Raw genomic sequence first — 25944 nt, forward strand, 5'->3', positions numbered from 1 at the left:
ATAAGCTTAATTGCATGCATGTTTATTAACCACAACAAATGAAGTCTAGCATTCTTGTTTTCTGAGATAGTATCTGTAGGGCCACTTCAAGATTGTTCATGAAGATAGTCTCTTGAAAGCTTTTTCCATAAAGAGGCAACATTGTGATTCTAAATTGGGTATCTTCTGAAATGGGAAGGAGTGATTGTTCTATCATAACAATGTCTTAGGCCAAATAATTTCATCCTGGATTGACTAAACCTTTGTGTTTGTCATAGACGTGATTGTTGCAGTGAGGTACAGAATAAAGCTGAGCTATGGAGAGACTAGGGTAAGGGAGAGGGATATAAGGAAAACCTAAGAGTTATATATCTGATTGGAATCTGAGGATAGCTAACTCCACTGCTTATAGGAGTCCCAATAAATTTGCTTTTAATGGAGGTGGCAGAGTCTGGTTATTTAAATGCATTAATACAAATCTTGAATCTATTTGTCCTGGCTTAGTCCATGAGAACAGACAGCACTGCTTAACCAGATCATAAATGAGGTTGTGAATGGAAATTCTGATGTTCTATTCTTGCTGTTTCAATAAACTAACCAAATGAGTTTGTTTAGAAGAGCAGATCATACAGCTGGAATATCTTTGCTAATACTACAGTAATAAAATTTATCTCAGAGTTAGAATGTCTCCTTTCCATTTTCCGCTGAAATTTGGGAGCTTTTGGATTTTTATGTATTTTTATTGAAAAAACTTAGCTTGTTATCTCTGTTTCTAGCTTGTAATTTCACTTTGCTTTTTTCTCCTGGATATCAGAACCACAGAGATTTGTTTACCACTGAGAGAACTTGGCATAGACACTTACAGGAAATAATGTAGAAAGCTGCATTTCCAAAGTAGCTCTAAGTGTATTAAGTGAAAACTAATGTTGTATGGGTTTTTAAGATTCAAGAATGTGTGATAGCAATGTTGGGGACATAGAGAGGAATCTGGAAAATTTTTAAGAGGGATGTATATATAGACTTCAGTATGAGTCATGCAATAGTTGAAGATCATTTGGAATTGATGAACTCTGAACAGGTGCTGGTTCTAATAACAAATAGTGTGGATCTTCATGTTGATCATCGTAAGATCAATTGCTTTTGCTGTATGTGGGAAGGATTTTGTAGCTATTCTGCACCCACATTTTTTCACCACCATTCTGATTATCAACTTTATTGAGAATGTCATGTGTTGTGCTTCTGTCACAGAGTATTTGTTAGGTTTCACCTTGACAGAGGAAGCATGAGATTGCTTTTATGTACAGTGGTATAGATTTAATCAAAACTCTAAAAATGCTGATAAAGATAACATGAGGCTCAGATTTTGCATGGTCTAAATGATGCACTTTCAAGGTGCTCAGTGTTGCCTAGCTGGTATGGCTGCTTATTTCCTACTGGGAATGACTGAGGAGAAATTCTTAGGGGTCATTACTATGGCTATCTGACCAGGCTGGTTGCAGTTGTTGGATGATGCAGCTAAGTGGATTTTAACTTGTGTCTGCTAAGTAGAAAGTTTCACTAAGTTTTTGGGTATATTGAACTTCATGTGGTATGGTTATATTGAGATGAATTTTGATAGTCCTGAAAAAAGGAATTTCTCTAAACTAGCTGGCTCATTGGAGAATGGGGCTTCTGTTTTTATAGTCAATTTAAAATTACTCATATATCGTAATTTCAGACCTAATCTACTAATTGAGTTGGCATTGAGTAGATTACATATGGCCATCATATGCAGTGGTATCATTAGCATACTTTTACAAAATAGGCTTTTGATTATGACATGTTTTTAATGCAGTGCTGTAGTAGAACATTAAGCTAAGTAAAAACTAGAATTTTCTTCATTTTCAAATCCAGATAATGTCTGTAGTTACCTCGATCCTACTTGTAATGAGTGTGGGAGTGATTTAACAGCTGCATTTTAATCAGTGTAGCTTTGCTGCCTTCTTACTCTGCTTCTTTGCTTTTTTGTTTTCTGGTGACTAAAGACTGCTGGGTTAGGCTTCTTAGTGCTTGATGGATTTATATCAAATAGGGCATTAAAAGAAAAAAAGAATGCAATAAGTAAGCCATCTGTATTGCCCTTAGATATCTACTGTTTGATTTTCTGAGGTATAGTGTAGTGCCAGCTTTGAAATAATACAGTTTGATTATATGAAAATACTTTCCCTGCATAGTTTAATGAATATTATCAACATTTTCTATGCTAATGATGAAAACCACTTCTATGGTTTTCATATGTATACAGATGGAACTGTATACAGGATGTTCCTGAGGTTTTGGTACCCTCTCACCTGTGCTTTCCATGTCTTACGTGATAATAGGAGAACTTTACCTTATACAAATAAAGCTGACATCTACCGTAGTTCCTTGTGGCAAATCTAAAGGACAGAGCAAAGCTTTTAGTGGAGCTGGTGGGCATTTTAGTGCCAATAAAATTTGTGTTGTTTTTTTTTTTTCCCCAGGAAGTGGAGCTGGGATGCTGTGAAGGTTCTAGAAAAGTATAACCTGTCAAAACATACCTCTAGTTTACTATCAAATTACAGCTTCATGATTGTAATTGACCTAGAAATGCTAATTTAATATACAATGTATCATGGTAAACATCTTTAAATACAAGGTAGTGTCTTGACAGACAGGCTCTGGAAAACCTTCTTGTAGCAGATTCACTGAGGATATCCACTTGTGTTCTTCTCTCAGAGGTTATTAACAGCAGAATTAATCAATATAGAATGAAGGTCTACATTTGGCACAGAAATACTTCAGGGCAAGGCTGGTACCTGGCCTTTTGCTGCTGTTGAATAGAATGTTTTAAAATATGTTTTTTACTCACATTGTCAAAAGTGGATTGTTTTAAATGTGTTTCCTGAACTCATGGGAGTATGTGTGCAGGTATGTCTCAAGTGTTTTATTTTTACTGTCCCTACCTGTCACATGTAATTAGTATCCTCACAAAAACTAAATTCTCTTATTTCTTCCTAAAGACTCAAATCCTGCTCAGTATCTTTTACAGGTGCCTTCTTACTCTTCCATTGTAATTACCAGAGGTTTTTCTCTACTTGCAGGACCTACAACTCCCACATTATTTGAGATTTTTTTTTTTAGAAATTAGGTCTGTCAAGTTTTCTTTGTTAATCTATCCAACACCCTTTCTAAAATACAGTTTGTATTTCACTCTATTGTTGCTTTTTTCCAGCTTTTCCACTAAGTTCTCCCACACCAAAAGATGAAGCTATTAGTAATTAGAAATGTGCATACAAAAATCTACATTTGTGTTTTTCAGCCTCTCAACAAGTGTTTTGAAAGTATCTCCTCAGTTTTGAAAGCATCTTAAGCCTTTCAGGGCCTGTATTTTAGTTTCATTAAAGGTTCATACCAGAGCTGTGATAACCTGATACCAAAACTGCTCAGGTTCAGACAAGTTACCTAGTGGGTTTTTTATCTTCTTTTCTTCTGTTAGAGCCAGGATTAAATGCTTGAGAGACTGATTTTTGTGTTCAGACTCAGATGTTTACTAATTCTTATCTATAGTAGTCTCACAAGTTGTGAGTTCCAGCTAACAAGGTGAAAAATGGCTCAGTCTCTATCTCTTTCCAAGGTCTTTTAAGCACAAATTGTCCAATTATGAAAGGACACCTAAATTTTTTTACTTTTAACCCAATAACAAGAGAGATTATTCTATCCAATTACAATGCACCTCCCAAACCCATGAAGAAGGTGAAAAAAGGACTTAGCCTACACCCTAAAACCTCCATCTTGCTTTATATATATTACCATATACTAAAACCTTAAAAATCCAAGTTTTTCCACCCTGTGATATTACACACTTCTATTCAATTACACACCCATAATCCCAGTGCTATCAGTCAATTTTGGAAGCCTGTTCCATGGCCTCAGGTCAAATGTAGTGTTTTCTTGAGGGTCAGTGCCTATTAGCACAGAAAGCCTAAAATTCTCAGCTTCTAGGGTTGCAACAGTTACTCTTCTTGTAGAATAAATTTTATTTTGCTCATTGTCAACTCAGCAACTGAACTGCTAAAAGAAAAAAGTATTGCCAGAAGATGTTGCGTCACTTGGTATAGTGGTTTGAAAGGAAAACCAGTGAGAGACTCCAAGCCAGAAATACAATTTAATAGAAATAAGGTAAAATAAAATAAAAAGCAATAGTACGGAAGACCCCTGACAGAGTCAGAATACAACCTGATACCCTGTTTGTTAGGCTGGTGGTAGCAGTCCAGATGAAGTGGTCTCATTGAAGCAGTGATCCTGTAGAAAGGTCTGGTAGCTCTTATCCTCTGGGAATCCAGGGGGTAAGACTGCCTGTACTGTCCCAACCCCCAGATTATATCCAGGTGGGAATGCTTGGCTCCTCCTCCTAGGCAGAGCATCTCACAATGGGCTGATATCTTTTTATGAGTCATGCAGTGGGTCCTTGATGGCCCATTAAACAGAGAGAGCTCCTGGAGGGAGTTACCTGTGAGTCATGGGCCAGGCGTTGATGGGCCATTAGCAGAAGACAGCCCAAAGGCAGGGGGCCTGGGAAAACATTGTCCCACCTGGTTTCAACAGCTCATGAAGATGGTGATAGAAACTTTGTGCACATCCTATACTACAACCCAGGACACTTGGTCGTAACAGATACCAGGTTAGTTACCTAAATGAATCCTTTCCCTGGCTTCTGGTGAGGTAGCTGTGTGCCTAACTGCAGTGAAAGAAAATGGGAGAAGGGTTAAAGAGGTGGGAAAAGAAGGGAGCAGTTGAAGGCAGAAAATTCAGGAAGAACTTAGTGGAAAAACTAAAGCTATGTAGGCATAATATTGAAGAAGGGAGTGAAACAAATAATGAAAAACATAATTGTCTCAGTGGGTGGAACATGTTCCATTTTTCACATTGAAGGTGAGACTGCAGAACTCAAGCTGATAAGCTCTGCTGAACAATTTGCACTTCATGCTGTCTCTCGCATCAGGAAGAGGAAAAAGTGATGAAAAGATGCTGACAGCTGAGGGTTATCAGTAAATATTGTTCCTGGATGAAGATGGGGATAGGACTTCTCTCTGGGAGTGGACAGAGCTGTATATGAAAGGGAGAGGAGCAGCACTGAGGCCTGGTTGCTGAAAAGCAGGCTGTGGTTTCAGTGGTCTGTACGCAGAGAAGTCAAATGCAGCTTATAATTACTAAAGGGTGTCTTTTTATGGAGTCTGAAGTAACCACAATTCTGGAGTCTCCTAACTTCTGCCTTAATACATCTAGTATGTCTCATTCCTTTTGTAGTGGATAGTCCACAGAGGGAATGGTGGCTTATTCTTTCCAACAGCTTCTTGCTCCATCTGCTTCAGGGATAAAGCTTTAGGTTGTGAATTTATGGATCTGAGTCCAACTGTTTCCCATTTGGTACAAGCTGAAATTCAGTTTTTGCTAGCTCTAATTTTTTTTTTTTTAAGCACAGAATTTAAAAAAATGCACTCAGTAAGTCTGAAACTTACAGAAGAGGTTGTGTGAGCAAAGTGACTGCAAAAGCATTATAACACGATCAGTCAGTTTTGTGTTGTGTGGCTTGAAATGTTCTTTTATTCACAGAGGTCTCTAGATGTAGAAATAATAAAATACACTCTTTGAATCTTAGTGCATTTTGGAGTTTCTTCAGCATAATTTTTGTCATACTTTATTCATGGAAGGCTGTGTAGCCCATGTGGTTCGGGAGCTTGGCTTTCAGCTGTGCAGTTTGTGTAGGTTTTGCCCTTATTTATCACATGACCTTGTAATATCACTGTAGGCTCTCATGACTTCAGGGCTTAATTATTGTAATTCCCTTTTCAGTGGATTAGTGATGAGGCTAATCTGCTGCTTGCAGCTTGTTCACACTGTGGCAGTGTACTTATTTCTGGGTTTCAACTAGACTCATCATATTCAGCTTACATTGTGTTTTTTACATTACTACTTATTACATGGTGTAATGTTTAAATTCGCTTTATGTATAAAGGTCTGAACGGGCATGTCTTGATTATATTTCAAGATACTTTTTTTTTTGTGAGTGTGTGTGTTAACCTGAGCTAATTTTCAGATTTTGCTTCAAGATTTATAAAAGGTTTCAACCTGCAGATTAAATAATCTGAATATAGATGTCTGTGTATTGGTGTCTATGTCAGGTAGGTCTTAAACAGTCACTAAAATTCAAAGGGCAACTTCCAGGTGACCAGCCATTTAGCTGCTGAAACATAAATGGTTGGTGTTAATCAGGAAGCAGTTGGATATCCTAGACATCTTTTTAGGACTAGTAGTCACAAAATTATCTTTGAAATACTCAGTCTTTTGGCATCTGGAGATCAGGTGGAATATTCTAGAACTTATTAAATGGGACTATATCTATGTTAAAAATCTATTCAAGCCTTAGGTGTTTACTTTGAAATAAGATGAATTACTCTCTGTACTCCATAACCTGCTCACTAGATCTCTACTGGCTTTCATGTGACTGGATGCAGTTGAGGTTAGCATCTTCTTTTAGGTGCTCTATTTTGGATCTAAATCTGACCTATGAAGTCTTTCATCCATGTGATTTTTAATAACACTCTGAACCTTGACTTAAGACTGGCTGCATAATCTAATTAAAATTTTATTAATTTTAAATCCCTGAATTTAAGATTGAAAAAAATAAAAAAGGAGTTTTTCAGTTCCAGGACATTAAATTATTTCAAAACTCAGAATGTTTTTTAAATGCAGCAATTATTTATGGCATTAAAATCTAGCAGTTTTAGTGAAAACTTTGCTTGTATTTTGCTTTGTGGAGGTGAAAATAATATGTGTAGCTCTTCTGTCCCTTAAAGAAAAGAGGCATATTTGCATATTATCTATTGCAAATTTAAAGGAAAACTTGTATGTATGTACATGGTTGCATAAATAAGGTGGAGATTATGTGCTAAGAATTACATCTGGCAATTTCTGTTTTAAAGTGTCTCTCTTCAAGTTTCTAAGACTGGATGATTTGTCAAGCATTTCTCTCTCTTAGTTTGGTAAAGTCTTTTCTAACTTCAGAATTGGTTTTATCTGCATAATTTGGCATTAAACTTGTAATTTAGACCTTCAGATACTTTTGGTTTTATTAGCCCCCTCCTCCCATAGACTGTGCAAACAGCTCAAGTGCATAATATTGTTTTGCGGATGGGCTTTGAGTTGATATGTGTTTAAAAGCTTTCAAAGCTTTCCTGACTAAACCTGTGAAATCCAGGAGATTTTTAGTATCCCCACTGTGTTTGCCACCAAGCTAATGATATTTACCTGATGGCAGTTTTAGTTACTATATAAAAATAGTGAAATAACTTTTAAGTGTGCTCTATATAATACATTCCAGGCACATCTCACCATAGCTGTTGCACAGGTGTCTTCAGAAATAAAGGATTTCTCCGGCCCCACTCCTTGCAATGATTTAGCCTCAAGGCCATGTACAGTGTGTGTGGTCAGTGTACCTGAGGGATTTCCCAGAACCACTGGGAGCACCAGGGCATCCCACAAGGCCATCTGAGCTATTAGTGTCCCCCCTCATCCAGCCCACATTGTACCCCTGCAAGACAGAAGGACAGGAGAAAGCTTTCTGTGTTTTGTCAGTACTTGGGTGAAGTCTGACAAAAAAGGACTTACTTGAGCAGAAAATGGATAAAACCTTGATCAGTCAAAAATATTCTCAATAGAACTTCTTGAAAGTAGGGGTTGTCTCACTTTTGTTGTTGAGTTCAACTCTGCTGTATTTGTCATTTTTTTCCTATGTCCTTATTTAGCCCAGGGAAAGGGGAAAAAACTCATGTATAGGCTTAATGTGCTGTCAGCCTTTGACATTTTGAAGTAACTTCATGTAGTCTTTCTTTTAGCATAGCTATTTTGATGCATTTCCTTGCTAGTGAGTAGTAAGATTGTAAGAATAAATGTTTATGTATAGATCTTCTAGACCTTTATTCCCTTGTAGGCTGGGATGGTGGGAGTGATTATGAGAATGGTTCAGAATAAATGTAGGCATACATATGAGGTGTAATGCTGTAGTTTGCATGTTCTGTTGAGTTATACTTTGCTGGTTTAAGTATGATAAATGATATTTTGTTAATTACTTGCTGCAGTAAATAGTAGAGTTTTTCTTTAAGTCTGTGCTAGAAATAATGTCAAATGAAAAAATATTTTTGTATCAGATATGATTATATGAAAACACATCCTTCTGAGAAAATGCATCTAGCAGTGGTGGCCTGTGGTGAAAGACTGGAGGAGACAGTTACTATGTTGAGATCAGCCATTATTTTCAGCATCAAACCTCTCCATTTTCATATTTTTGCTGAGGACCAATTGCATGAGAGTTTCAAAGACATAGTAAGTATTCAAAAATGTATTCCATCAATTTGTAGCAGAATTTGAGTAATATACAGCAATTCTTCTTCTACTTGTTTGATTGAGTGGCAGAAATGCAAGATTTTAAAAATAAGGTAATAAGGCATTCATAGTGTTGGATGGGGGTCTTTGAATTTTTTTCCTTTGGAAGAATACCAGCTGCTGATACCAGAGTTTCTCCTAGGGACAGAACAAAATTTTCTGATTTGTCATCTTGAATCTGTTAAATACAAGCCTGGTGTTCTAAATGCAAACCAGTTACCTTTTATGAGCTTATTTAGAGTTGGCTTTACAAGAAAAAAGTAGAGATCTGTCGTTTTTTGTCCCTGTGCTTACAGCATGAATCAGTCTTATATTGTTTAGAGAAAGTGAAACACGAGTTTTTCAATATGGTAGATACGGTTATGTCTAATTTTAGTAAATTTCAGCTAATGAAAATTGCATTATGACTGAAGTAGCAGTTTTAGAAGCTGACAAGGCTGTAACTGTGGAGAGTTTTACTATTTTTGTGCTTAAAATGTCATATTAACTGTGACATTAGTGTGTTACACATGCTAATTTATATACACTGTTATGCAAAGAGTAACTGTGGCAAAAATGGAATACGATTAAATTTGGAAAGATTTTGTTGGTATTTGTTCCATGGTAACTAGTTAAGAGGGGAAGAGTTTTAATTAATATACTTACTTTCTGTAAATATTGATTTATTTTGCTTCCTCTTCCTTTTGTATGTGATCTGATGTTTTTTTCATAGTGGCCTGCAGGTGCCACTTTTTGTTCAAGTCTTTTCATTAGCTGACATTCTTGGATTTCTATTATGAAAAAGAGGCATTGCATTTGTGTTGAAGTATCAGTTTAAATGGAGAATTGATTTTTTTTTTTGTAATAGAATTGAATAGAATTTGCTAATAGAATTTTTGTGATTTCTTATTTTCACATAGCTTGATGAATTCCCCTATGAAGGAAAAGTTAATTACACATTATATCCAATAACATTTCCATCTGAGAGTGCAGCAGAATGGAAGAAATTGTTTAAACCATGTGCTTCACAAAGACTATTTTTGCCGGTAAGTTACTTTGTAATAAGACAATCCAGAAGTCTGTTTATAAAGCATCAAACTGTCCTTGTTAATATGATTTCTGTTTGGTTTTAAATGAAGAAGTACTACTACTCCTTAAAGTTTTCTGACATCCGAAAAACCCACTGAATTTAACGTTCTTCTGTGGCACTAGTACCCTATGGAATAAAGTCCTTTTCTCACTTGGTGCATTATGACACATTATCCTCAGAAAGAGGTATAGGTCATGTCATCATCTCAGAGGTAAGATGAATTTATCACACTTCATCTCCTCATTCAGTTGGAAAGTCTCCTGCATGTATGGGTTTGAGAAGTGTTAGAGAAAAGGAAACATGAAATGGGCTTTGTTGCCAATGTTTTGTGCCTATACTCATCTAAAACACTTCAGAAAACATACTTCAGGCTTGGTGAATTAGACCAGTGGGAGCTATCTCCAAACAGGGCCTCTAAACACTTGTTTGATAGGCTGCATGGGAAAGGGAGAGAGCAGGAGCAAGAGAGGAGCTCCCGTTAGAGTAACATTACACCTGGCCTCCACCTACTCCTAAGGAGCCCTGATATATAAAATGTAGAATGAGTGCCTTTGCATTGCTGTTCTATATAAAACTTATTTCCCTCTACAAAAATTCTTTAAAATGTGAAAAAAAGGAATGATGACAAATTTATTGACTGTAAACAGCCAGCATAAAGTGAATTTATTTCTGTATGATAAATATTTGTTAAACTTTCTTGTGTTTTATGAAGAGAAGTTCAATAAAGCTTAAAATTCTGGTTTTAAATTTCTTTCCTTCACAGTTAATCCTCAAAAATGTGGACTCACTACTCTATGTTGATACTGACATCTTGTTTTTGAGGCCTGTTGATGATATTTGGTCTTTTCTGGGAAAGTTCAACTCCACACAAATTGCTGCAATGGCACCAGAACATGAAGAGCCTCGTATTGGGTGGTATAATCGTTTTGCTAGACATCCCTATTATGGAGTAACTGGAATTAATTCAGGAGTCATGCTAATGAATATGACACGTATCAGAAGAAAATATTTCAAGGTATGTGTATTGCCTCAGTTGCATTTTATGGTGGATTTCCATCTTTGACTTCTATTTCTGTTTCATATTCATACATATTTTTCAAAATGTTTTTTTCTGTAATTGTAATAGTGCTCTCTATGTACACTGTTTAAAATAGTATCTTTTTAAAATGTCATTCATTGTAAGACTTGGACTTCATGTGTTTCAAGTGTGCTTTATTGATTTAATTTTTCTTAGTTCTGAGAGATTCTTAGACTTGATACAATTTGCTGTAAATTACATTTGCCAATAGATATACTCACATTATTTCTTCACTACAGGCACCCCAGAAAAAAGTTATTGTAAACTTGTAAAACGTGTGTAGTTGTATGACCAGGAGGTGGTGCTAAAACATCTAGTAAATTGTTGAAAAGGAAAATTTCCAAATTTTGATCTTTTACATTGTAGCCAGGTGATTATCACCCTAAGTATCTTTTAATTTGCTTTGAAGTCCTAGTTTTGTAGATAAAGAAGTTCATCCTGAAAGTAGCTACATGCATGGAAACAATGCACACAGCAGTAGAAATGATCATTGCTTCTCAATGAAGATTGAGAATTGAAGATTTTCTTATATACTTGAAACACAAGTACAAAAACAGTGCTATATGATTATGCCTGGGGGAAAGAACATCTCTGTTTAAGAGGAGTTTGATTAGGGAAAAATAATCATGCAGTCAAAAAATTCTGGAAGATGCATCCATAAGAGGAGCAATATAAACTTGGCAGTAGACATTAATTCTCCCATATTTCCAGTGTAATAAGCAGCTTTTATCCTAGCATTCTTGCTGTGTATTTTTCTTGAAGGAAATTCAGAGAATTTAAGAGAAATGGAGAATGAATGATCTCAGTTGTAGTTAAAAGTAGAAAGTTGTAGTAGCTGTAGTATATGGATGCAGTTACTCCAAGAAAACTTCTTTATCGTTATTTTATATATATATATATATCATCAGTGGAATCTTGCATTGTCTACTTTGTTTGTTTGTTTTACTGATTATATTATGAGGAAATGAAAATACTGAAAAGTATAAACAGAAAAACGTGGGTTTGAAAGCTACATATATCTTAAGCTCTGACAGTGCATTTCTGTATAGTGATTTATTTTCAGTGTGGTAAAAACTAAGATAAGTTGGTCTTTTATTCATACTGTGCCAGAATTGTGATATGGCTTCTCAGTACAATTGAGGTTATCAATTAATTGGAAACTTAATGCATTTTTGGTAAAATTGGAGTTGAGATTTTTGAAAGTATACAGAATATGTAGGATACTAAAAGTGTCATTAAAATCAACTGTAGTTTTCTAGAGGACAACATGAAATCCTTTCTCCTTAACACTTAAAAACTGGCGTTTTCTTCAAATTTAGTTGTATATATATATGTATATACTTAAAATATAAGATTTAATTAAGTGTAATAATTGGTGAATATTCTGAAATTCAAAATTAAACACTGCATTTTCCCTTGGTTCTAGAGGGCAGGGCTAGAATATTTTTTCTGTGATTCTGTGAGATCTGAGCAGGGAAACCATTTAGTTTATTCTCCCTCAGTATTTAGAATGAGGTCCCACAAGCTTGCAGAGCATCACAGTGCCCAAAGATGCACAAGCTTTATTACAAAAACTACTGTTCATGGAAACTTGCAGAGACTATGTTTTCATCCTCAGGTTCCTTGAATGTCTTATCGTATAGAGAATTGGCCAATAGGAAAAATTGCAGACATCAAAGCAAAACTTGGAGAAGGATTTAGTGTAGCTGAGTCTATACACAGAGGGCCTGAGAGTGTACAACTTTCGCTTGTGATTGATAGCAAAGGACCTACTAGTCTCAAACCTTTGGAAAAGAGGTGGAGCAAATTTAGGGGTAAAGACCGTCCAATACCCCTTGCCAGTGACACTGCAGATGCTTTTGGACCTTACAGGTAACAGTTCTATGTTGTGTCCCATTAAATTTTCCAGTGAAATACAGTAGGGCTAGAAAATGCTTCATTGTGTTATGGAAAGGTGTGAATCTGTAAGTATTCTTTCAGGGGGCTCAACAAATTCTTCAGGGAGTATATAAGTTCTGGGAATTTTTGTATCTTTTAAAAGACGCCTTTTTGCATGATGCTGTAGTGCTAGAGCATTTTTCTGAAGTGAAAGTTTTGGATCAGGATTTGGATTTAAAACTGTGGGTTTAAAACTGTGTCTGTTGTAGCCTGAATTACAAGGTGAGCTGCTTGAGGCCTTTAAGCATCTTTCTTCTGTTGTCACATTGATTTTTAAGAGTCAGGACGATCTAGAAGATGGATAAATAAAAAATAGAACCAGAGACTTTAGCCAATGGTTATAATGTTCACCTGTAATAACCTGTAGCTCCATGTACTGCTCCAGGATTAAGTCATCTTTTATCCACTTACCTACTCGAGCCTCAGTCTTCTCAGGACTGTCAGGTCAGGCCATTTTAGACAAGCTCCTTGACTGTTGGTGGTGCCTAATGGATGTTGTTCCTTGTGATCCTGTCTTATTTGTCTTGTGTGTTGTGAGTCTCTGTGCCTGTGTATGGCACAAATACATGCACTGAATGCACACATATGTATATTTGTATTCGGATACATGTGCACTCACAGATGTGTTACTGAATCTAGTGTGGTCTGCATAACTGCACGAGTCTAGAATTCATAATGAACCTTCTGATTGTTAGTGCCTACATGTTGTCTCTTGCTAAGCAGCTGTTTGAAAATGGGAATGTAGAGCATTCCCATAAAAGACTGTTTAGGATATGGAAAAGGTAATAGTAGGTGACTTTTTTTTGTATTTGTATACATATGGATGTAGATTTTTTTTAAACTGGAAGAGATATAGCAAATGCTACAGGTAAGGTGCTTTTTAACAAAAAGACCAATGAAGCAATGTGAATAGATAGTAATGATTTTTATCACATTTATTAAGAAGGTTAATTGTGATGTCTGAGATGCAGGCAGTCAAGGAAGGGAATAAGCTCTTGGAAAATCAAACAAGCCCCAAATAAATTAACTTTAGATAGAGTGTGCAAAGTAGAGGTTCATGGGTACGATTTAGAAAAAAACCCCTAAGTTCAGAGAGCCTCTGTGACCTAAACCACTACATTTTTTTTACCATTCATTGTTGCTTAGGGCTGTAGTTGCAAGAAATATGGTGAGTCTGCACAAAACCAAATTGCTTCTAAAAGGAAGGTTCCTGTTTTTTACCGGCTGCTTTTCGCTACTTTTCTTATTTACTTGGTCATAGCCTTTAGTGTTTGGTCCTTTCTGTGATTCAATTCAATTTGCTAACAGTAGAAAACATAAATCCTCCTGCTGGGTTATTGAAGTGCATTAGCTTACATAAACATGCAGAAAGTTAGCAGTACACTGTTAGTGCAAGAAAAGGGTAGAATCATGTAACCAGAAGGAAGAAGGATGGCTCTCTTTTGGTATTAAGGAAATTTAAATTGGCCAGCTGTTTGTGGGGCACAGCTGCAGTTTGTTTACATATTGCTGTGTGATTTGAGATTTTTTCCTCAGCTTTATATTTTCTTACTAGAATTTAAAAAAAAAAAAAAAAAAAAAAGGCTAAATTTGACAGCTTTTTAAAGTATGACTTCAGCCTTGGCCAGGCAGAAGTTTTCTGGTACAGAAATGAGTAATGACCAAGCTAAACAAACAAACAACAAAACAACCTGAAATGTCAGAAAATATGTCGATGTTCCTTCATATATTTTGTTCTTACACATTTTCTTGTGCTCAAGTAAACTAGAGTTTTTAGAGTTCTTAAAAACCTGTCTGGATCAGTTTGATGTCATCACAGAAATGCCTACTAGAATTTGGTTTTTTTTCTCAAATCACTGACATTCTTTGCATGTTGTGGAATATTGAGAGAAGGCTTATATTCTGGGAATTTTAAAATTATTGTAGCGTTTTTTCTCTGAGTCTTTCTACTCGAGTAACTTCCAAAAAGCTGTTCTGTCAGCATCACTGCAAGTTACAGTGAAATATTTTAAAGAAGGAAAACAAGTAATTATTCAAGTAGTTTCTCTTGCTCCTACACTGATGTCATTATATATCACTGCTATTTTATTAATATGTAGCTCTTTTCTGTTTATGCAAAGGTTATGGAGATATTACAATTTCCAGTTCTTAAATCTGACAGCACTATTTGTCAAGTAGTATTGCTTCTAGACATCTGACTATGTGATACATGTCCTTACCTGCTTTGCATCTTCTTGGGATATCCTCTGGATTTCTCTGCTATTAAAAATCTGCAAGTAAAAAGAAAATTCTATTAAATAATGACTTTAACAATTTAAACTTCTGTTTCTGTGTGTTGCTCTAAAACTGTATTTGTTGCTGTATATTCCCTTACCATGATTTGCCTGGTATGAGTGAGCTAATTTAATTCTGTTTTTAATTCTTAGCATTTTGTCTAAACTGAAACCTTAGGTCAATGTTCTGTGAATTGCAAATTTCAGGTGAGGGAGTAAACTTTACTGACTGTGATTCAGTCTTATTTATTTGCTTTTTTGGAAGGTTTTAGCTTAGCGTTAAAGCGTCTGTTTTATTTCATTTAATCACTTTGCATTGAATCTAATGATAATTCTTACTAGCCAAGAATTTTCTTGTGCATTTCTTATGCCGTTGCTCATTCAATACTTGCAGGCAATCATAATCATAAATTTTTTAGGAGAGAAGGGACTGTAATATTCTGTTTGGCTTCTTGCATAATATAAGGTATAGATCTTTTTTTGTATTAATTCTTGACTGAAATCTTGTATTTCTTGGTTTAATCGTCAGTTCTGAAAGCCCTTCATATTTGAGGGAAGAGTAAAAACTGAACTGTAATTTTGTGCACTTTCTACTTTGTCAGTGTAAAGCTCAGAGAAAGAAGTCTTTGATACAGTAAATCTCAAACTGAGTATTTTGCTCCTGGTAATCTGTCTCTTAACATGATATTCCTGTATGCAAATCCCAAACTATGCTGGAGTTCTAATTTATTTTTTTTTAACTTGCTTAAAAAGAAGCACAGGTACAATACTTGTACTTGTTCAGGAATTTTCTCTCTATGGGACTTATTGTTATTCCATCTGCACTCTCAAAACTGTGAAGTGCAGGGTACAAAGTGAGCAGCCTTATTCCTTTTCTGTTCTAGTTGAGCTTAAATAAGGTGTAAAGATATGAGATTAATTATTAGTTTTAGAATATCTAACCATTTAAACTGCAGATTTGAATCCCTTTGTTAACATGGAATTCAATGTAGGCCAATTTACTCCAAGTAGCTGTTCCTCAACCAGAACCTTACAACAGCTCCTTTTCTTTTGAAGTGATTCTGCTAAATCAAGAATTCAGGAATTTGGTAATAGCTGTTGTTTTCGTTCTTACTGACTTTTGCTAGTGAAAAGTTGTCCTGTTGATGTGGAAATTCAAGTTCAGTACCTAAAAAAAATAAGTTCAACTTGATGAAAATGCTTCTGAAAACCTTTGAAGGATTTCTGTATTTTTGTACACTGCTTTGTAGCCCGTATTTTTTATCTGTATATGTTTGGAACCACTTAATAATTACTTCTATATAAAACTGGTACGAATTTTTGCAGTTAGTGTTAGAATCTGTGTATATTATACCTCTGTGATAATATACTTGCTGCATGACTTAAACACAGTTTTGGTGTTAGATCCTACTGCTGTATAAAAAACCCCTTGCTATTCTTAGAATTCTTGGTTTAAGATGTTAGAGGGAAATTTTTCAGCAAGTTGATCACTGAGAAATGAAGCATATTGGAAATATCTAACTAATTTACTTAGATAGGCTTGTTGGTTTAAAAGGAAGAAGTTATCTGTACATTTGAGATTTGTACCTTTGAAGTGCAAACTACTGAGATTCTGTAAGGCATTTCTTTCCCTATATGTGTAACTCCTGGATGTGTGTTGTTTTGCTTTCTTTTGTTTAATAGAATGATATGACACCAGTCCGGTTACAATGGGGAGAAATTCTGATGCCACTACTGAAGAAATACAAATTGAACATAACATGGGGTGATCAGGATCTATTGAACATTATGTTTTTTCACAATCCAGGTAAATCCACATTGATTTTCAGTCTAACACTGTGAAGTTATCTTTTCCGTGGAAAAAAAAAATCCAGGGAAAAAAATACAGGAAAACATTCAATTAGCAGGCTTTTGGGTGAAAGCATTCAGGGGACTATCCACTTAATTCTCTGAAAGCATTTGAGAGACAGTGCTGGAGCTTGCTAGAGTGTAATTAACTGTTAGATTTCAAAACAACTGTTCAGAAATTTATAAAGCTGTCCTAAATAAATTAAGAGAAGATTGGTTCATTTCTTGAAACAATTTTGATACTTAACCCAGAGGTCTCATTTTTCCACACAGAAAGTCTTTATGTCTTCCCTTGCCAATGGAATTACCGGCCTGACCACTGCATCTATGGAAGCAATTGTAAGGCAGCTGAAGAAGAAGGTATATTTATTCTTCATGGAAATAGAGGTGTTTACCACGATGATAAACAACCGACTTTTAGGGCCGTCTATGAAGCGATAAAAAATGTAAGTGATTTTTGCATTGTACTTGTTATTATTTCATGTATATTTATCTATAGTGGTACATGTATTTTGTAGGTATGTTGATATCTCGATTGCAATCAACTAATTTTTTTCTCTTTTAAGTTATGCCAACTGTTTTACTACTTTTTTGGCTTTTATTGTTTGGATGGAGTTCCAGTATATTCCTGCTTTGATGAGCATCTTTTGAAACAGAGTGTAGACTATATCTAGGTTAGGATTCTAAGACAATGCCTGTAGTTGTCAGTATTTATTTAAAAGGCTTTTTTCTCATTTATTTAATAAGTCACCTGGTAAGCTGTTTCATGAGCATTTGGACATCTTAGAATATCTGAATAGGAAGGGGCTGACAAGGATCATTGAAATCCAAGTACCTGGCCCTGCACAGGACTGTCCCTGAGAGTCACACCATACTCCTGAGAACATTGTCCAAACACTTCTTGCATGGTGCCAGCCTCCTGCTGTGACCACTTCTCTGGCGAGCCTGTTCCAGTGCCCAACCACCCTCTGAGTGGAGTAGCTTTTCCTGATATCTAACCTAAGCCTTCCCTGGTACAGCTTCAGGCTGTTCCCTTGGGTGCTGTCACTGGTCACTGCAGAGCAGAGATCAGTGCCTGCCCCTCCTCTTCCCCTCTCCAGAAAGTTGTAACTGCAATGAGACTTCCCCACCAGGCCCTTCACCATGTTTGTAGTCCTCCTTTGGACACTAATAGCTTTATATCCTTCTTTTTTTGTGGTGACCAAAACTGCACACACTGCTTACTCAAGGTGAGGCCACACCAGTGCAGAGAGGGACAATCTTTTTCTCTAGGCTGAACGAGCCATCACCAGAGGCTTCATTTTTCTGGAGATTTTAAAGTGCAGAAAAATAGCCCTTCTTCCCAAAGTTTGTATGTATTCACTGCAGCATGTTAATACCTAATTGTATCTAGATTTAGATTGTAATTTTTTTTTTAAATACTATGTTCTGACCTTTTCCAGAAATTCAGTGTATTAATATTTTGCTGTTCCTTTAAATACTAAGCATATTGACTTCTTTTCATTCTGCAAATAAGTCATCTAATAAACTATTTATCATTACATCAGTATTCTCACAGAAGAGCTATAAAACTTAGCACCGATGCACATTTTAATGTAGCGGGCTACTGTGTGTGTATAACCTACAAAAATCAGAGTATATTTTAATGTTGCTTTATTACGCGTTGTCATATAGATATAAAAATGAAGAAAAGTACTTCTGAGGGTCTGAGAATACATTGCAGGGAAAGTGATTGTATTTCCATAAAAATATTACTTCTTTGTTTCCTTTGAGCATTGTCAAAAATAGAAGAAAAAATTATTTCCTTTTATTTATGATCCCATTTCGTACATGAACATGTGAGAGAAAGTATGCAAACCACTACTGATTCAATGGCAGTAAGATGAACAAAATTATATTACTCCAAAATGCTGTTTTCACTTATCATTTGTTTATAAAAATCATTGCAGTGTTGTGCTAATGACAACTTTATTTCATGCCCATGTTAAACATAGTATGTGTTTGATCATCATTCAGTTTAATGAAACTTCAGTACCATTTTTTGTACTGCTGTTTCATTAAAATTTGATAAGAATTGTATTACTTAAAGGTTATATGTCATTTGAGAAAGTTACCATACAACAAAAAAAATACGCAGAAAAAATTTTAGGGTTATAAATTTTTGATTGGGTAACATAATTTTAAATTTTCTCCTTGCCTGTCTGTTCATTTGCTTAACATTAAAAAAGATATATATCTTTCTTGTTAGGTTTATTGAAAGCATGAGAGTATATTTCTGTAATTTAGAGGTGTTTTTAAATTACTGCATTCATAAGCACTCATGAGTTCTGGAAAACATTTAATAAGCCTATAGACAGAAAATATGATGCTGAAAATAATTTTTATAAAACTAATACCTCTGAGTAATGACAATCTTCCGTATAAACCTTAAATTTTCTTAACCTCTTTTACAGTATTCATTTGGAGATGACCTGGTTCATTCACTGCTGCAGCCCCTAGAACAAGAATTACAGAAAACCATGCATACGTACTGTGGAAGAGTGTACAAAGTATTCATAAAGCAGCTAGCAAAAAGCATAAGAGACTTGTATGCCAGAAGATCAAAGGGAAGGTGATTTTTGACTCCTAGCTGTTATATCAAGAGACTGAATTAACATAGCTGGTCAAAAGGTGCAAGAATTCTATTACAGCTTGAATGGGCTCTTAATGTGCCCAGAAAAAAGTTTACTAGCATGCATAAAAATGAAGAAAATATTCATGTAATGAAGAACAAGAACTTTTTTCTGCAAAGGTGACTTTTTGGTTTTTTGAAGTTTAATCAGTGCTAATGTTTATCTCATCTCTGATGATCTGGGTGTTACTGACTTCTATGGTCAGTACTTTTAGTCTGCATAATTCAGTTATCAAATGATAAATGAACAAGGAAGAAATGAAGATGACTCTGGGAGTGTACCTCATATATTTTCTAAAATTCTCTTAAACTGTGAATGTAGCAATAACTGAGTCAGCAGCACTAACCTCACTTTAAAGGTGTGAGCCTTTATGTAAACAAAGTTGTTTACAAGTGCAGAAAATACTCTCTTGTCAAAGAAATGTGTTGTAATCATTGACAATCTGTATGTGCCTTTATATGTTCATCTCTTACATGTTGAAGTACTGTTTTGACAATCTTGTTTCATTTATCTCAGATGTAAACTGCACACTATAAGTAGGATTTTCTGAGAAATTAATGACTAGTATGTGATACTACTTTTCTCTGTTAGTAAATACAGAGACTTTATATTAAAAATAATTTGTTTCAACATTGTAGAACCATTAGCACCAAAAGGTAGAGCAGAATTGAGAGGGTTTAAAGTAAAAATCCAGTTTGAAGTTGTTTGTCTTACAATACTTTTAAAAATTTTCATGGTTTTGCAGCTTTATAGGGCATTTTGGAAGTAGAAAAAAAGGCCCAGAGGTGGAAAACTGTTGCTGGTGTATTTCCATACTAGGAATTTTTACCTGATTATTGTTAGAGAGTATGTAGTACCTAAAAGTGAAGAGCTGTAGTAAGAGTTCTGCTGCTTCATCAGACTCTGTGTAGTAGGTGGGTTTTTTAGAGAATATATCCTGTTAAAATATTTTTTTAATAAATGGCTTTAAAATAGTTTTGGGGCAGACCCTCAACTACATGAATGCATTACTGTTGATAAGGTGATAGTGATTTACAACAGGTAAGGATTAGGTTTCCTACAATTATCTTAGTGAAAAAAGAACAACTTCTGTTTAAGTAATAAAAACTTTTTGTCTCCAGAGAAAACCATGAAGAAAAGGACTGAATTCTAATGTTACAGTGAAATATTTAAACTTGCACGGTATGAAATGTATTTGTAAAGTATATATGAACTTAGATAACCTGTGTAAGTGAGATGAAGTCTTCATAAAGTGAGCATTTGGGTTCCAGGAAAGTTCCTGTGTGTTGGACATGGAGGATCCACTCACTGACTTGCACCTTCATCCCAATCCCATTTTAGAAGCTTAATTTTTGTAGCTGTTTCCGTGTCAAAGATAGATTGACTCTGACTTCCAGATCTGTGTGAGCTGGAGAAATGCTTTAGCAGTAGAAAAACACACTCCACTGTCAGCAGAGTTTGTGTCCTGCTTCTAATTTCCCTGCGAGCTCAGGGTATAAATTTTTGGCATGGAATGTAGGAAGCAGTCTGCCTCTCATGTAGGACTCTTTTCCTTGCTTTGTAACCTTTTGAAGCCTGAAAATGTAGAAATCTTTGTGAAGGTGAATACTGTAACTGACTGATTTTACAATATGCAGTGCATTATTTTTTTACATAAATACTGATTTTTATATCAATTTGTCTTCATCTTTCCTTTTTACTTGTACTATGTGTTTGTATTTAAAAAAATCTTTCTACTTGTTTTTTGTGTTTGTCTGCAGAAACTTTCTGTTTTGAATTTATTTTTAGTATGTTGTAGACGTGTCAAGATACTCTTAAAACCCAATGGGTCATTTAAGAAAAAAATGGAGAATGTGAACTTTAGCAGCAATATTTCCATTTAAATTTCAAATTTTCTGGGGAATAGAACAAAAAGAATTAATATTGATGCTTATTGTAGGATAAAAATTCTTACTCTGTGCTTCTGTCTAGAAATGTTTACTTAGCATATTACAAATAGCAGAATATGGCCTTATGCCATAGGTTTTGATTATTTTTTTTAGTATAAATGAAAACTGCCCATCTCAGGTCACCTCCAAGTAACACTCATGAACACTTAGTAAACTTAAAAAAGGCAAGTAGCTTCCATTAAGTAATTCTCCAGAGTATTTGTCTGTTTCAAATACATTTTTAGTTCTCTAATCTATGTGTTTCAAATTTAGAAAAACAACGTACCTTTACAAACAAAATCCCAAATCTGGCTTATAAGGGAATATTTAGAGATGCTAAAAAGACTGGGAATTCAGATAATGTGTTAGAAATTATTTATGCTCCCAAACATTTCAATACCTGATTTGTAAGGTTAGATGCTTAGAAGTACAGAGCTTACATCTAGTTTGGGAATCCTTATTGCTGTCTAGTTCTGGAAGCATTGCTTTTTCTACAAATGTAGCGAGTACTAACAAATTTCAGACCTTTAGTAATCCCATTTTTAATGATTTATTTGTTATAAAGTTATTATAAAGTGTAAAATTTGATAGAAAAATGTGAGCATCAGGATATATACATTTAGGTTAACTGAAGATAAATCTTTCTCATGTTTGATCAGTGTCTATGTTATTATTCTGTCTCTTTTAAAGGGATCACAGTCTCATGGTAAAGAGGTCTGTGTGAAGATGTTATTATCTTATTTGGATGAACTTCTGTCACTCATTGTAGACAGTATGAAAAGCAAACTATCCCTTAATGAGACTGAAACGTCCTTGTGTGTGGTACTTGTGCCACTGCCAGTTAATAAGGCTGTGTAAGCCTTACGAAAATGTCTGTCAGGTTATTTGTAGTTATGCCAGAATTTCGACTGAGGTGACCTTTAATGCCACTTGAATTGGTTTTGGTAAGATTTTGGTTTAAGTTTAGAATGATTAAGAAAACAGATTTAGTGGGGGAAATATTTTTCATTATTCTTATTTTAAAGATATTTTAAGAGTATGGTGTTGGCTTGTGCTAGTTTTGACCTAAATTTGGTCAAGTTGTAAAGTTCTGGCAAAATGCTGATTGGAAGACTGAACTGTCAGCATATTTCGTAATTTGTACCAGATTTCTGTCCATACCAGACATACTACAACCATTCAGACTTCCACACTTCTATCTTACACACTTTACATAACAGGATGACTAAGAAGCCAGCTGTCTTTCTTTTCCTCCTCCCAAATTATCTTTCGTATCTACACAGCATGGAAAAGGAAGTAGCTACAATCTAGAGGTAGGAGGAGAATATGGTCTGGGTCTGCTTGGAACATTTAGAAAAAGAACATGTAGGAGGTATAGCTGAAGATGTGATGTGTTAGCTGTATATGCACTATTGGGCTCTTTTTTTGAGTGGAAATAACAATGAATTACTGCTGCTTATTAACTCACATTTATGGCTGTGATGGTGTTTGTGGCAGATTAAATGGGGTGAAACTGAGCAGTAACTTCAGTTTACCTGTAGGAAAACACTAAACTTCTGGTTTCTTCTGCCTGGTTTATAAAGGTGTCACCAAATGTATAGACATATATGGAATTTCTACTCCTTAGAAGGCTTAAGTTATTTTTCATTGTCTGTTTTCTGGTTCAAATTGAAAGATTTTCAACTATCAAACAGGTTTAACAATACCCATTTACTGGCAGTATAATTTACATTTTTTACTTTGTCAAGTGGAATATTTATGTATAATTAAAATGAATGTATGGGCTTTTTGTCCTGATTTTTTTAGTAAATTATCAATTTTGAATAGTTACTATTTTAATATTCTGTCTCATGATATCTAATGTGATTATGATTGTTATCATGGCTTTCCTACCCACATCACTACTTTGTGAATGGATGGCATTTGAAACAGCTCTCATGGTTTTGGGTGTTAAAATAAGTTGCAGAGAACCGTAATATGAATGTATGTAATGTATGACTTCTGTTAGCAGAAAGTGGATTCTTCTGTAGCAGAGACGGTAGAAGTAGCAAGTAATGGGAAGGTACTTCTCATCACGATGGATCTTGCCAAAGATCTTGTATCTGTCTTATGGGGTGGTTGTTGTCAGTTTGAGTATTCTTCTATGCACAGGAACTTAGAACTGACTTTTCTGTTCTATTTCTAATTTTTCTGAATATCTTCTGTTTCCTTTTTGGAAGTTCCGTTTTGTTCAGTTTCATTTTTCTGTATATTTGAGAAGAATAACTGAAATTCCTACAGAGTTTTGCACAAATAACAGCCAAGTTAATTTGCTCATGTTGTCCAAATGGGCAAAGCATGAACTCAGCAAGTGAAAAATAAGGAAACACAAGTGTATGCACTCTAGGTTCCCTTAGGAAAACAAAAAATGTTGTTTCATCTTTATAACACTACAGAGAAACATTTGACAACTTGCTTTCTGTATTCAACTCCAAATCTTAAGTAATGCAGGATAATTTCCTATAGAAAAGCAGGTTGCCTCACAGTTGCATTGTAGTCCTAGTAGAGTATTCAAAACTATTACTTGGGTTTCAAAACAGAAGATGTTTACAGAGGTAATAGTGAATTTTCCACTTCAGGAAATGAGGAGGAAATTTCATTTTAAAGTAGTTCTCAAAATCTCTCTCATAACCATTTAGTGGATTTATATAAGAACAGCTTGTCCTGCACAGTTGTCATGAAATTTAAAATATGTTGGTCTCTCAGGCCTTTTCAAGCCTTTGTGGACCTATTTAAATTTTAAGTTTTCTGAAGGAGTATTGAGTAATTGGAAATTCTTGTGTTAAAGTTCAGTTGTGTCTCTTCAGTTTTGTGGTTGCTTTATGCACAGCTGCAGTCAATTCTTGAGATGGTCCATATCTAAACTAATGCATGTACTGCTTCTTGTATATTTGCTTGCAAATTTCTGCAGGGGTTCTTTATGCTCCCTTCTGCCTTTTCCCTGCACTGCTCTTAAAAGATAATCACTGAGCTTTTCTTTCATTTGAATGCTTATTAAAATTGCAGGAGGTACTATTAGAGGTCTCTTTGCAGAAACCTGTAATTAAAGGAGGACCTGTATTCCTGCTGTGGTTGGGTTTTATTTTTTCTTTTTCTTCAGACTGCTATTTGATGATGTTCAGGAAGGAGGAGGTTTGCAGCCATTAGTAAAGTCTTGTTCTTGAGTGTTCCTTGAGTGATCATCTGATAGTTTCTTCCTGGAATATCTGTTCTCTTACAGTAGATGCATGGCTGGTTCCTGCCTACTTTGTCCGTATGGCTGCAAGTTTCTTTAATCAAAGCAATGACCATCAGTTCTGCTAAATCTGAATTTTAAATGCTTCTCCTATATCTGGGTGCCACTTTAGTTGCACAAACCAGGGACCCAGTCTATCTCCATTTACAGATCATAGAATAATAAAATGGTTTGGGTTGGAAGGGACCTTAAAGCTCATCTAGTTCCAACCCCTTTCCTGGACAGGGACACCTCCCACTAGACCAGGCTGTTCAAAGCCCCATCCAGCCTGGCCTTGAACATTTCCAGAGATGGGTATCTACAACTGCTCTGGACCTGTTCCAATATCTCACCATTTTCACAATAAAGAATTCTTTCCCTGATACCTGATCTAAACCTTCCCTCTTCCAGTTTAAAGCCATTCCCTTATCCTGTCACTAATGCCTTTGTAAAAAGTCTCTCTCCAGCTCTCTTGTAGGCCCTTTTCAGGTATCGGAATGCTGCTCTAAGCTGTCCATCTTTTAATTTTCATGCTTTAGTTTCCAGCTAATCCATAGGAATAAAATAGATTACAAGGAATACACATTTTTTCACAACAGGAGCTAGATAACTACAGATTTCTGAGATACAGTTAACAATTTTGAAGTAGTTCTCTATCCTTGAATCTAATTTCTGATTTGGTAGATGTAACAATTAGTGTCCTTTGTTTGTCAAATGATTTGACTTTTCCCTGTGTCAGCCCCTTATGTGGAAGGATGGGCAGATAATTCTTAAAAGACTGATTCCGTGTTTTCTGTGAATTTCGAGGAAAAGAACTGCAAATTGTCACTGCAGATCCTTAGCATCATCTTATCTAAATTCTTTGAAACTAGGAATAACTGCCCCCTTGCTGCTGTATTGTACTGATTTTAATTGTTTCTTAATGGTCATGCTAAAAGGGAAAGGGAAATGATGCAGTTATTTGCATCTCCTTGTTAGTTCCTGGCCTGCTGTCTTTGAATTCCACATGACCCTTAAAAATCAACAACTAAACCCAATTTCAGAGTATGGGTCAAAGCCAGAGATATTAGCACATTAACATCCTCATTTAGGAGCATGGATCATGGACCATACTCAGATTAGACGTGTGCTGTTTTACCAAAATGGATCTACAAAAGCAGGACTTCTCAAGTCTGATACAGTTTGTTGCTGTTTTAAGAATGCCAGACACATAAAATACAGGTATGTTACATTCTCAAAGTGTGTTAGAAGCCTTTAAGCATATAATCTAACCCTGTGGTCTGTAAATGTTATGACTACTTTTCAAGGTAGTTGAATTAATTTTCTCCCTCAAATTCCCCTTCCCTCTTTCCCACAGATAATTAATGAATTGTCTCCTTAGATCAAAGCAAAAATTTGGGAATTTGCTTTAATAAATGTTCACTTGAAACCAAACAGAATTTTGCAAGGGGAGTAAAGAGAGTG

The 25944-nt window shown here is 35.4% G+C and overlaps 1 protein-coding gene across 1 annotated transcript in view; it reads left to right on the forward strand.

Moving 5' to 3' along the window:
- The window catches only part of GXYLT1 (glucoside xylosyltransferase 1), a gene marked incomplete at its 5' end in the record, with an annotated part of 33773 nt that extends 10160 nt beyond the window's left edge, over nucleotides 1–23613 (forward strand). The window contains 6 exons of the mRNA XM_083860053.1: nucleotides 8187–8361; nucleotides 9321–9446; nucleotides 10254–10505; nucleotides 16463–16586; nucleotides 16901–17073; nucleotides 19081–23613. Of these exons, the coding sequence (XP_083716179.1) occupies nucleotides 8187–8361; nucleotides 9321–9446; nucleotides 10254–10505; nucleotides 16463–16586; nucleotides 16901–17073; nucleotides 19081–19242 (1012 nt within the window). The 3' untranslated portion in view covers nucleotides 19243–23613. The remainder of the gene's footprint in view (nucleotides 1–8186; nucleotides 8362–9320; nucleotides 9447–10253; nucleotides 10506–16462; nucleotides 16587–16900; nucleotides 17074–19080) is intronic.
- Between the last annotated feature and the right edge of the window lie 2331 nt (nucleotides 23614–25944).

This window comes from Zosterops lateralis (genome assembly GCF_965231275.1).
Source record: "Zosterops lateralis genome assembly, chromosome: 4".
NCBI classification, from domain to species: domain Eukaryota; kingdom Metazoa; phylum Chordata; class Aves; order Passeriformes; family Zosteropidae; genus Zosterops; species Zosterops lateralis.